The sequence below is a fragment of the Aulonocara stuartgranti genome, assembly GCF_965226115.1.
Source record: "Aulonocara stuartgranti genome assembly, chromosome: 19".
Lineage (NCBI taxonomy): Eukaryota > Metazoa > Chordata > Actinopteri > Cichliformes > Cichlidae > Aulonocara > Aulonocara stuartgranti.
Window position 1 is genome coordinate 22,842,462 of NC_138955.1, and position 14,157 is coordinate 22,856,618.

The following is a 14,157-nucleotide window of genomic DNA, read 5'->3' on the forward strand; positions in this document are numbered from 1 at the left end:
ATAAGGAGCATAAAAGCTGAATGCAGCTTCTCCGTGTCTGGTTCTGACTCTGGGAACTGATAAAAAACCGGATCCAGATGACCTGAGGGATCTGGAAGGTTCATACTGGGTCAGGAGGTCACTGACGAGAATAATCCATGCTATTTTAACATTATAGCTTATACTTTAGAATGTAATTCAATTGATACTTAAACTGTACATTTATATCTACAGGGAGTGCAGAATTATTAGGCAAGTTGTATTTTTGAGGAATAATTTTATTATTGAACAACAACCATGTTCTCAATGAACCCAAAAAACTCATTAATATCAAAGCTGAATGTTTTTGGAAGTAGTTTTTAGTTTGTTTTTAGTTTTAGCTATTTTAGGGGGATATCTGTGTGTGCAGGTGACTATTACTGTGCATAATTATTAGGCAACTTAACAAAAAACAAATATATACCCATTTCAATTATTTATTTTTACCAGTGAAACCAATATAACATCTCCACATTCACAAATATACATTTCTGACATTCAAAAACAAAACAAAAACAAATCAGCGACCAATATAGCCACCTTTCTTTGCAAGGACACTCAAAAGCCTGCCATCCATGGATTCTGTCAGTGTTTTGATCTGTTCACCATCAACATTGCGTGCAGCAGCAACCACAGCCTCCCAGACACTGTTCAGAGAGGTGTACTGTTTTCCCTCCTTGTAAATCTCACATTTGATGATGGACCACAGGTTCTCAATGGGGTTCAGATCAGGTGAACAAGGTGGCCATGTCATTAGTTTTTCTTCTTTTATACCCTTTCTTGCCAGCCATGCTGTGGAGTACTTGGACGCGTGTGATGGAGCATTGTCCTGCATGAAAATCATGTTTTTCTTGAAGGATGCAGACTTCTTCCTGTACCACTGCTTGAAGAAGGTGTCTTCCAGAAACTGGCAGTAGGACTGGGAGTTGAGCTTGACTCCATCCTCAACCCGGAAAGGCCCCACAAGCTCATCTTTGATGATACCAGCCCAAACCAGTACTCCACCTCCACCTTGCTGGCGTCTGAGTCGGACTGGAGCTCTCTGCCCTTTACCAATCCAGCCACGGGCCCATCCATCTGGCCCATCAAGACTCACTCTCATTTCATCAGTCCATAAAACCTTAGAAAAATCAGTCTTGAGATATTTCTTGCCCCAGTCTTGACGTTTCAGCTGTCTTGTTCAGTGGTGGTCGTCTTTCAGCCTTTCTTACCTTGGCCATGTCTCTGAGTATTGCACACCTTGTGCTTTTGGGCACTCCAGTGATGTTGCAGCTCTGAAATATGGCCAAACTGGTGGCAAGTGGCATCTTGGCAGCTGCACGCTTGACTTTTCTCAGTTCATGGGCAGTTATTTTGCGCCTTGGTTTTTCCACACGCTTCTTGCGACCCTGTTGACTATTTTGAATGAAACGCTTGATTGTTCGATGAAGCTTTGCAATTTTGAGACTGCTGCATCCCTCTGCAAGATATCTCACTATTTTTGACTTTTCTGAGCCTGTCAAGTTCTTCTTTTGACCCATTTTGCCAAAGGAAAGGAAGTTGTCTAATAATTATGCACACCTGATATAGGGTGTTGATGTCATTAGACCACACCCCTTCTCATTACAGAGTTGCACATCACCTAATATGCTTAATTGGTAGTAGGCTTTCGAGCCTATACAGCTTGGAGTAAGACAACATGCATGAAGAGGATGATGTGGACAAAATACTCATTTGCCTAATGATTCTGCACTCCCTGTACATGATGTTAGCATGACAACATGCTAAACCTGTGCCACAATGTTGCAACAATGCAGCAACACCCGTGTTAATTTTCAACTTCAGTGTTTCTGCAGAGTCACAGTGGAGGTTTAGAGAAAAAAGGAAGGGATCCCGTGGGGGAGAAATAAAAAGCTTTCTGGTTTCTAAGAAGGCGAATGTGTGAGGTTCCTTTCTCATACACGAGTGGGGTAGTCCCCGTTTTCTTTCATTTTGGAGCTTTCATGTTTTGCCTTTGATTCTTAAACCTCTGTTCTTGTAACTTTCCTCAGTTGCACGTTTGAGTTTCCAGTGCACGACATTTAGATTTTCTTGTTTACTCAACAGAACATTTGTAGTTGATCATGAAGCAATTTCGACAACCTTATTAACATCCTGTTTTGTCATTTGTGCAATAAGAAGTTTCACAACCATTTAATGCAATCAGAAAATTACATGTAAGCACACTTGATTTAGTTAATGACCGTTATTTAACGTCTCAGATAAACTGTATTGAAGAATTCATTGCAGGAAATATTTCGTTTAAAAAGGCTCAAATTTATATACTATATCACAACACCAGCTTAAGTTGTCTGAATATTTCAAAAGATATAAAAATAGTTGTTTACTTGACAAAGAAAGTATTTTTGTCTCTCCAAATGTACCTTGAATATAGTGTGGATACCCTGCTTTATATCTATGGATGTCTGTACTCTTTCTCAGAACAATGGTGAATGTTCACTTTGGTTACGTATTTGCCCCTCAGCTTCGTAATGCACATATGAATAAAGAGATGATGCGGTGGAGGTGTGAGGTTTATAATAATGTGGCCACCCAGTAGCACAGGAAGTGAAAAATCTATAAGCAGATACCCGTTTGAGGCCTGTTTGTTTGTCTTCCTGACAGAGCTGACAACTTCCCGTTGGCAGCATATTTATGCTAACTGGGGAATTTTTCTCACTCATTTAATTTTTTTTAAACCAGTCACTACAGATCAGATGAGACTTTCCTATGAGTCACAGTGCAGTGAACTTGGTGGCACCGTTCCACACACTTTTCAGGCCTTCATATTCATGTGGGGCGCTGAGTGTTACATCAGAAGTGAGCATTGTTTTACTTCATTGTTCTTGCTTACCGGCCCTGACAACAAAAACAAGGGGCCTCCCGCAGGGTATTGTGGTATGTCAGGACGCACAGCTGTTTGGTATTAGTAGGTCGCAGATACTCACACACCCTGTTACCCTGTGCGAGGACAGATTAGCCCCATTCATGATCACAATACAGTCATTCACACTGCTTCATGGCTGCACGCAGCGGCGAACTAATTGTTAATGTGATTCGTCACAAAAGCACTTTGAGTTGTTGTTACTATAGTAAGAAGAGTAATCAACACCAGAACATTTCAGCTCTGTGTTTGGATTTTTATTGACAGCGGAAAAAGATGCACCTGTGCATTTTTCAATATGATGCATAATATATTTTCTCAGGAGGTTGTTCTGGATTTGGTCAGCTGTCAGATCCGTGACGAGCACCTGGAACCACAGGTGCACAAAATAGTTCCTCGCACTCTGCAGCTCTTTTCCGGGCACGCACAGAAGCCCGGTTTAAGTATCAAATAACATGAAGCTATAAAAAATAAGCCTTTGCTGATAGTCAGAACACACATACTTTAAGATGATATGAACTAGTGAAAAGCAGCACATTTGAATATGCTATAATACAGCTTCTTTTCACTTCTTTTCACACGCCTTTTCACTGGAGAGTGATAGTGTTTGTGTGTTAATCATGCAAATGGATTCTTTTCTGTTGCAGGTGGTACAGGCTCAACTCGAAGACGGGGAAGAAGGAGAAGGAACGGGGAGACATTCAAGTCACCATCCAGTTCACCCGCGACAACCTGACAGCTAGCATGTACGACCTCGTCATCAAAGATAAAAGCGCCTCCACCTTCGGCAAGCTGAAGGAGCGCATGAAAGGCAAGAGGAGATCCAGCGACGAGGACTCCTCTTCGGCCGTCCTGCCGAGTGGGTATGGCTCTTTGTACCGCATGCGCCAAAGACTTCCTAGCGACGGAGGCGGAGAGGAGGATTATGAGGACGACGAAGGGGGCGAGGTCCGGAGGAGCAAGATGAGAACTTTCTTTTTGAGGGGAAAGTTGCGAAAATCGTCCGACACTCGGTCCAGCACGTCCCTGGGCTCGGAGAGCAGCGAGTCATCGTCACGGGGTGGGAGCCTCAGTCCCACGGCCGGTATCAGCGTGGTGGTGTCCGATCTCTCTAACTCGCCCAGTAACAGCAGCAACCTGACAGCAGATAACAGCCCAGGTGAGCTTGTTGTCACTTTAGTATCAAAGTGAAATATTCTTCTTGTATGATAATGTCTAGAACATGGATTTGTTAGCTGTTGTGTTTCAACCAAAGGAACAGAAATATTTGTTAGCAAGAGTTTTCGAGGTTATTCTGTAAATGTCACAGACTTTAAGTTAAAGTTATACATGTGGAAGTTCTATTTCTTGATAGTTGTGCTCCCTGAAATCTCATCTACACTGAGAGCAGGGTTTAAAAAGCTGCACTACGAAGCACAGTTTGTAGAAAAGATTCTGCAATCGTGGGTAAATTTTCATTGACACCTTTGTCTGCCAGAAACACTGATCAGCTCTGTTTTGAAAGACATTGTCAGGAAAATGTCAAGAAGGCTTTACCAGCTGAAGTTTAATCGAGTAAAGTCATATGTTTTCCTCTGTTCTCAATTTTCTTCCATTCCCTCCTCCTCGCCACGATTTGCAGAGCACACAGCAAACACGTCGCCCAAGTCTTCGTCTCTCAAATGCGAGTTTGGTGATGAGGCCGGTGAGATCACCATTGCAGTGCCTCAGCCCACTGTTTGCATCAACGGAAGCCATTCTTACAACGTGCAGCCCCAGGCCCCAGGCTCAGGAAAACCTGCAGGTTCTTTAGGCCTGGGACTGTTGCAGAAGTCTATGCCTCTCTCCGTGTCTCTACAGAACCTCAGTCAGCAGGCCTCCATAGATCTCCCTAAAGGTGGTGTGGGAGATGGGCGCCGCTGGTCCTTTGACAAGCCCGGCGAGGAGGAAAAAGCAGCCATAGCTGCGGCTCTGGAGAAAAGCGGCCCGATGCTGGGTGAAAACGAGGAGCGCCTGGGACAGGCTGCTCCGACAGAAGCCACGTCATGGTCCTTTGCTTCCACAGTGGAGGCGGGGGACCTCCAGGGGAAAAAGCAGAGGAGGAACTTTTTCTCTCATGCGGGGAAGGGACAGAGTCAGCCCAAGGATGAGTGCGAGCGGGCCCATGCTGCAACTGACGAGAAACAAAGGGGATGGTTTGGATCAAAGGACTCGCAGAGCAAACCCAGGTGAGATACACACTGATCACAGAGAAGACGTCCGACCAGTTTAAACCTTTGGTGCAAATATTATTTGAATGAAGGTCAAAAGCAACCAAAAACAAAGTGCCTGCTGAGAGTTTGTACCTGCACATTTAGACTTCCAGTATCATTACTCACAAAGTGAGGTGCGTAATTGCATGTGACCCGTATACGTTTTATCTTACTTTAGCAATCATAAGGGCATCAAAGAATGTTTTTGATGTGTAAGATGATATTTTGGCAGCAGAGCAGAATGCAAATGCGTGTTCGAGTAACAGAAAGTGTTATAGCGGTGTTACCCTAGTATTACTAGATAAAATCTTTAAATGTGCATTTTATTTCAAGATCAATGATCTTGAAATGAATTTCTAAATGAATCTCTGCACAAAATTTTCTCTAGCCTCTCTAGTGCAGGTTGCCAGATACAGCCAGTGAGTACAGGCCACTGCCACCAGACATGGCAACCAAGCTACGACAGAGGCTAGCAGTGACAGGTTTTGACAAACAGTTTTGAGTAGCAGTGAAACAGACTTCCTTCCTGGCTCTAAATTAGCACTCAATTTCCTGTGGAGCACCTCATTTGGCGTGACATTGCACGATATCTGTTGTCTACCACTATTTGCTTAAACCGATGACGCTCACAGTGCAGCAAAAGCGTAACTTAAACCCATTCTCAGGAGGGTTAAATGACGGCGTAGATGTTTACTTCCTGTGCACCAGCATCACAGCTAGAAATTGCTTCCAGCTTTGCACATATCCCTCCTGGTTTCAGTCTCTGGTTACAGCAGGTATCTGCAGTGCAGATGGAGGAGGAGAGCTGCTCTTGTGAAATTAGCTCTGTCAACTTTCAACCTTGTGCACGCTGTAATATGCTTCAGTAATAATGTTCATTTCATTGGAAAGATGATGATGTGAGCTGGGAAAAAGAAATCATTCTTCTATTACAGGTTGTGTGTGTGTGTTTATGGGCAGGGAGAAAGTGGGGGAAGAAAACCTCGTCTTATTTTATATCCACTTCTAACACAAGTGCATACAGTGGGGCAAAAAAGTATTTAGTCAGCCACCGATTGTGCAAGTTCCCCCACCTAAAATGATGACAGAGGTCAGTAATTTGCACCAGAGGTACACTTCAACTGTGAGAGACAGAATGTGGAAAAAAAAAATCCATGAATCCACATGGTAGGATTTGTAAAGAATTTATTCGTAAATCAGGGTGGAAAATAAGTATTTGGTCAATAACAAAAATACAACTCAATACTTTGTAACATAACCTTTGTTGGCAATAACAGAGGTCAAACATTTACTATAGGTCTTTACCAGGTTTGCACACACAGTAGCTGGTATTTTGGCCCATTCCTCCATGCAGATCTTCTCGAGAGCAGTGATGTTTTGGGGCTGTCGCCGAGCAACACGGACTTTCAACTCCCGCCACAGATTTTCTATGGGGTTGAGGTCTGGAGACTGGCTAGGCCACTCCAGGACTTTCAAATGCTTCTTACGGAGCCACTCCTTTGTTGCCCGGGCGGTGTGTTTTGGATCATTGTCATGTTGGAAGACCCAGCCTCGTTTCATCTTCAAAGTTCTCACTGATGGAAGGAGGTTTTGGCTCAAAATCTCACGATACATGGCCCCATTCATTCTGTCCTTAACACGGATCAGTCGTCCTGTCCCCTTGGCAGAAAAACAGCCCCATAGCATGATGTTTCCACCCCCATGCTTCACAGTAGGTATGGTGTTCTTGGGATGCAACTCAGTATTCTTCTTCCTCCAAACACGACGAGTTGAGTTTATACCAAAAAGTTCTACTTTGGTTTCATCTGACCACATGACATTCTCCCAATCCTCTGCTGTATCATCCATGTGCTCTCTGGCAAACTTCAGACGGGCCTGGACATGCACTGGCTTCAGCAGCGGAACACGTCTGGCACTGCGGGATTTGATTCCCTGCCGTTGTAGTGTGTTACTGATGGTGACCTTTGTTACTTTGGTCCCAGCTCTCTGCAGGTCATTCACCAGGTCCCCCCGTGTGGTTCTGGGATCTTTGCTCACCGTTCTCATGATCATTTTGACCCCACGGGATGAGATCCTGCGTGGAGCCCCAGATCGAGGGAGATTATCAGTGGTCTTGTATGTCTTCCATTTTCTGATGATTGCTCCCACAGTTGATTTTTTCACACCAAGCTGCTTGCCTATTGTAGATTCACTCTTCCCAGTCTGGTGCAGGTCTACAATACTTTTCCTGGTGTCCTTCGAAAGCTCTTTGGTCTTGGCCATGGCGGAGTTTGGAGTCTGACTGTTTGAGGCTGTGGACAGGTGTCTTTTATACAGATGATGAGTTCAAACAGGTGCCATTCATACAGGTAATGAGTGGGGGACAGAAAAGCTTCTTACAGAAGACGTTACAGGTCTGTGAGAGCCAGAGATTTTCCTTGTTTGAGGTGACCAAATACTTATTTTCCACCCTAATTTACGAATAAATTCTTTACAAATCCTACCATGTGGATTCATGGATTTTTTTTTTTCACATTCTGTCTCTCACAGTTGAAGTGTACCTCTGGTGCAAATTACTGACCTCTGTCATCATTTTAAGTGGGGGAACTTGCACAATCGGTGGCTGACTAAATACTTTTTTGCCCCACTGTATTTAAGTGGGTAATTTATTTTGGGGGTGTCACAGGCCTTACTGCACTTTCTGCACTGCTGTCGGTGGTAAATAGTAGTAAATACATTATTAATCTTTCATTCAGGTCTCCCAAAACTCATGATTTAAATTTTTTAAATCAATTTACTTAACCAAGGTGGGGGGGGAAAAAATAAGTCGATGTCGTAATATTTTCATACACAGAGTGTAAACAAAATATTGGCCAGATAAGCACCTGCTCGTAGAAGTAAGGGGTCAGCTATTCTGGACCATAGTACACACAGGGCCTTTCTGCTGCCTCTGTAACTATACATTTTCTCAGCCTACGCACCCACATGCTTTTAGATACTGGAGTTGAGAAAGGTGCCAAGTTGGTGCAGTTAGCGCTAAGCAATGACTACGCCTAGCTGCGTCAACGTTTCTCGCAAATTATTACATGAAGGGCCAATGAAAACAGAGAAGAGACGGCCATTAATGTTTTAGATGCAAAGTGTTTTGGATGGAAGACGTGAAGACACGTGCATGCATATGACTGATGTCAACAATTAAAAAGTAATATCTGTTTTTTAATTCAGCTTTTTCAATTAAAGTCTTCAATGAAGTGTACCTGGAACTGAAGGTCTTACTTACCGTATTTTTCGGACCATAAGGCACACCGGATTATAAGGCGCATTAAACGCCTTATAATGTTTGCTATGTAACTTTGCACTGTCCACTGCTGTAACAAAACAAATTTCCCACGTGTGGGACTAATAAAGGTTATCTTATCTTACATTAATGACTAACCTCGTATTGTGGATAGATTATCTCAGTCGTTCTCCTGACTGAAGTTTGGTCCGTTTACACCATCTTTCCATGCGATTGCATTTGTCAAAAACACACTAACTTTTATCGAGTGGAAAAAGGTTAGCATTCATCCTCCAGTGTTTATGTTATGCTAAAATAGCTGTGGCGCTAGCGATCACGTAGCACAGCATTATATACCAGCTAGCCCAACTTCAGTAACCCTACAAACGTCACTGCTGTTTAGTTTTCTATCTTTATTTATGTTGCAAGTGATAGCAGAGCAGAGTGATAGTTTACATTTTTTTCCAGAAATCTCTCAGTCAGAAAATGGTATATCATGTTTAGGTAAGCAAAAGGAGTGAGCTAACTTCCTGCTAACATTCTGCTAACTTCTAACCCTGTTAAATGTAATAAATCCTGTTTTCATGGATGCCAGGATGTTAAACTTAATTGTTACACCTGGTAAAGCAGCAACGCTGATCATTTTATTAAAGATGAAAGAATTTAGGCAGTTTTTAACTCTCGGTGTGCCTCAGTGTTTGTTTGACTATAGAACCTGAAGTAAACGGATCTTTGGACCCAGATTACTCCGCGAGGCTCCCTGACTATGGTAGCCATAATGCTCCGACAATCCATCAAGCTGTGCGGCTTGGTAGCTTACCATACATAAGGCGCACCGGATTATAAGGCACACTGCCGATTTTTAAGAAAATTAAAGGATTTTAAGTGCACCTTATAGTGCGGAAAATACGGTAACAAACATGCTTTTTTAAAGGTTTTTATAGATTTTTATAGTAGATGATTACAGCAGTTGGACATTCCCAATATGATTCTCTCAATTTCTTAATGCTATCATGCACTGTTAGAGGTTGTGATTACCAACCTCTTTGCAACTCTACTTCTAGAATACTATTTTTAAAGTGAGTCATGTTTTTTTTTTTTTTTTCATGTTTTTGTTTTTTGGCATTATGTTTGCTTTGCTGCAGCTTTTTGATGTGTGTTGCTGGCTTCAAATTGTGTGTGCAAACTCTTCCACTTCAGTTTATACACTAATTAGTAGTGGTTTTAAAGAATAAAGGGGACTGCAGCTTCGACTGATTTGATTCATGTGAGCACTCTGTACAAGTATGTTCTTTAAATCGTGATTTGAGACAGAAAAGCCCTCTTCAGCGTGCGGTTATTCTGTGTGAATGATCCAAACTAATCAAGAGGACTGTGTGCCTTCCTTTCACAGCCTGGTGGTCTCACCTAAATTAGAACCCAGCACTGATCCCCACTTACCACCTCTTCCACCTAGTCACCACCCTCTGGGTCCCCTTGTAGAGCATACCTCCATGGTTCCAAACCTGCACCATACTAACCCTTTCTGCCACTCACCGACCTCACCACCCCCTATATCACAATCCAACCCTTTCTTTTCTCTAATCCAGCACAACCCTTTCTATGAAGACATGATAACCACTCAGCAACTTAAACCTACACCGCCTCCTCTGCCCTATCTTTCCAGTTCCCGGCCCCCTATAGCTCAACTCTTTCCACAGCCGAGTAACTCTAACTCTGTCCTCACCCATGGCAACTCAGCTGCCGAGGAATCCATCACTGATGCTGATGCAAGCAGCACAGAGGTCACGAAAGCTGGGATGAGAGGACTTCCTCTAACTCTCGTGGAAGGAAAGAAACCGTTACTCAAGAAGTCATCCAACCCTTTTATGTCTGTTAGCAGTGTGGAACCGGATTCAGAGTGGGACGAATCCTTTGAAGCATTTGCAGCTGGCAGGCTGCAGTCTCCTGAGGATCTCTCCACAGGCTGCAAAACGCAGCAAAAACCACCCAGCGACCATCTGCTGGAACACTGCAATAATAAAGCCGATCGAAACACAAATGTGACTGATGCACTGCATTATCATCAGCTAGCCAGCCAAGTGACCAACACTAACATGCATTACCATAACACTTTCCCACAATTCCTTGAAACAATCCCAGAACACAGAAGTTTTGAGCACAATGATGTAACTTTAAATACTTCCACTAACTCTCTGAAACTGAACACTTGCTCTGAAACTAATCAGGACACCAGCGCTACCAGTGAAATACCCGACACGAACATGAGTCGAGCTCCTTGCCGCACCCCGTCTGTACAACTCAGCAGCAGCTCTCCAGATCCTAGTTCTTCAGGTCTCGGCAGTTCAGCAGAAGAGGATTTTCTGTCATGTGTTTCCTCTTATTCTGATAAAGTCTCTGCATCCTCATTTGAAGACACTGAAAGCAACATCTTTGGGTCAACGGATGTAAAAAATAAAAGGGGCTCAGAATCTGAAGATGACACTACTTACAGGTCAAATGATCTATCTTTAGTTGATGTTGTTCAGCAAACTGTTATTGAGCCTAAGGATAGCGGAAAGGTAGACTTGAGTGGTTCAGCAGGGTCTTTGGCACCACAGCCCACAGTACTTGGGCATCCACATCCATCAATCACAGAGAAGATAGGAACTGATGGTGCAGATGCTGAAACACGTAACAATTCTAATATTGTATACCCTGACTTGTTGCCTGAACTCTCTAAACCACAACTAAAGTCCATCATCTTTTCACAGTCGGACAATGTAGGGCAAGAAAGAAACATAAATGATTTAAAGGTCTCTATAGAGGATTTTTCTAAAGATTTAAATGATGGCTCTAAAGACAATAATATAAAAGTGAGGAATCCTGCAACTCCAGATCAAGAAAGATCCTCCACACTACCATCATTACACATCACAACCTCCTCCCCTGATGTCAAGCAGGCTTCATTGGTTGAACCCTTTGAGAGGGCTCATTTAGCAGGCCAGGATGTTAGCCCCAATTCTCATGTGCCATTTAGCAGCCTTGGTGATTTACTCAACATCAGTCAGATTGCAAACAGTCCTAGCCAAGACTTTGATGACACTCAGTTGCACAGACGGATATCTGATCAGAGCTCCAGCAGCTTTCTCCAAAGTCTGAATGTCAGTATTGACTCACAGGATTACCAAACCTGCGTGTCTCACTCTTCCTCCAAAAGTTCCAGCGTCTCTGAGCCAAATGAGACGATGCAGCTGAAGGATGTTAAAACAACTGCAGATGCTGCGTTGGGCTTAATGGATTCTACAAATGCATCCAAGTTATCTAATGGGGAAATCGGGGAAACTGACAAATCTGAAGCATCTCCCCAAGCTGCTCAGGACAAGACGACGACTCTTGAGCCAACCTTCCCAATAGGAGACTTGCAATCATTCCCTGCAGCACAGCCGGACTCTTTTATGAGCTGTAATCTGAAGAGTGCTGGTGAGGTCTCGGATGCTACGTCCTCGATATGCGCTCCTACACAGAATGTTACACTACACCGCTCCCAGTCTGAGGGCACACTGGCAACTCCCTTCGACGAGCTCCTCCTACCCTCTTTTGGTAGTGATCCTGGCGGGGTACAGGGTTCCACCTCGTCTCAGCCAGGCCCCGACCTTCCCTCTCTGATTTCCTTTGCTCCTTCTCTTGCTCCTGAAAGTATTTGCTCCCCTGTAGCGCTTCCTGCCTTCTCTCCCTTTGCCAACGCTTCAGCGAGGTTACCGCCCAGCTCAACGCAAGCCACAGCACCAATGCCACTGCAACAGGAGGCAGAGCAGCAGCAGCAGCAGGCAGCCAGTCAGCAGAACAGGTGAGGTTGCACATGCTCAGTGCTTGGTGACGAGGTGAAGAGGAAGGACTACTTGCAGAAATTTCTATCCTGTCATCTCTTTGGTCTCCTTCTGGCGCTCTGCTTCCGCCTGCTTTTCTTCTGCGCCAACTGCACATCCTGTCTCATCCCTGTGGTGTGATCTTCCCTTTTTGCTTCACTTTGTTAAAACACACACACAACAACATTGGTGTTAACAAAACTCCTCTGTAGGTGTCTTTCATGTGTCCTGGCTGTGGTAACGGGAGGGGAAAAAAAGCCTCAGGCCAATTAGCAGTTATTATTTTGCCCCATTTCCTACCACACACCTCCAACTCCCTTTCGAATACACACACTCACACGCACAACGCACACAAATACTCACATACCTCCCCTTTCCCCACAGGGCCAGCTAGAGTTCTCACACAGCCATCCTCATTTGCCAAAATCTCAAGCAAAAAACAGGCTTTTTTTTGCAAGACACAAAAGGTGTTGTTTTGTCACTGGTAGCATTTCCTTTCCACCTCCGGGTAATAACATATTTAATACAATTCTACATGATTGATTGCACCAGTGCATGCAATTAAGTCTCTCGGTTTTTAAGGTCTTTTCAATTTTCACCATTACTTCTTTTAATAAGACATCTTACACCTGTCTAACCTCCTCTGGTCTTAATCACTTAAAGCAAGGAGTCCTTAAGCACCTGATGTCACCCTGGAGGTCCACAGGCCAATCTGTTGCGTTTAAATAACAGCTTAACCTGCAATACCTGGAATAAAGAAAGATTTGTTGCTGATTGAGAGCATGAAAGTTCAGCAAGTCGACTCAGATTTCCTATGAATGCAGGTCAACTGTAGAGTTTCAGAAGATCCTTTAAGCTGACTCAAATAGAGGGCTAGTTTTTGGCTGTTTGTTGCCCTGCATGCAAATCAGTGTAACAAAGCAGCAAGACGGTTTTCTTGTCTCTGTTTGTTACAGTAGTAAAATGCACTATTGTCAGCCTATAGCTCCTCACAGCCACCATGTGGCTGATGTGAGTCCTTTTTTTTAAGCTACGGACTGATTGGGTTTCTTGCATTAGTTTATTAAGAAGATGTTTGGGGCTGAAGTGCTAGAATCCAGTATTACACTTATATTGTAGAATCCTTGGTTATTATTAATGTAGCTGCGATCATCATTTCACATGCAGAAATAGTCCTGATGTATATTGTTGAAGCATAGTTGGCTTTTTTTTTAAGTTAAATATATCCAAGAGTTGTGGAACTCCAGTATGGCAACCGGGTTTTTCACCTAACCTCAACTGAAAAAAAACTTCATATAAAATATAAGAGTCAGAGTGCGGTGTTGTATCAAGTGTGGTGGTGTGACTGTGTGTATGTCTTGTCACATCCAGCCCCCACCCAGTGAAGCCCCTGCCCACTGCCATGCAGGCTGAGGAGAAGCGGTCAGTGCTGGCCACAGGCCTGGAGAAGCTAAAGTCCACCATCCACCACGGAAGGAGCAGCCAGCTGACGGAGCAGGAGGGCGAAAGGAAGAAGGTACAGTGTTTGAAAAAAATCGAAAAAAATTGAAATAAACTACTAACATAAAATAAAATGGCTTACGTTATAAGAATTGTACTTTGTAGTAACAGAAGATTTTATAAGAGTTCTGAGCTCTCCCAGCGAGACAAACGCATTCAGCTTTAGTGTCCTCTGAAAGTTATTCCATGAACACAGTGCAAAATAAGAGAACCAGGTCCTACTACCTTAAAAACACATAACAGCAAAAAACTCAGTGCCCTAATGAGGAGATATTTAAAGTAGTGAAGATCATAGTAGCTTTTTGTAATGTTAAGTAAATAAAGAGATAAAAAGGGGGGCGCTTATTCAGTACGGATTTGTTAATATAGTTATACCAGTGACGTTGTCTAGACCACAAAATA

General features: G+C 43.4%; 1 protein-coding gene across 3 annotated transcripts in view; it reads left to right on the top strand.

Annotated features, from left to right (window-relative positions):
• Positions 1-14,157, top strand: part of rab11fip5a (RAB11 family interacting protein 5a (class I)) — a 30,711-nt gene that overhangs the window by 12,580 nt on the left and 3,974 nt on the right. The window contains exons 2-5 of one of the 3 annotated variants that reach the window (XM_082516987.1): positions 3,568-4,079; positions 4,542-5,127; positions 10,074-12,236; positions 13,627-13,771. In XM_082516987.1, coding sequence (XP_082373113.1) covers positions 3,568-4,079; positions 4,542-5,127; positions 10,074-12,236; positions 13,627-13,771 — 3,406 coding nt within the window. Of the gene's footprint in view, positions 1-3,567; positions 4,080-4,541; positions 5,128-9,800; positions 12,237-13,626; positions 13,772-14,157 lie in introns of all 3 variants that reach the window. The other 2 variants (XM_082516986.1, XM_082516988.1) reach the window with 2 other exon arrangements.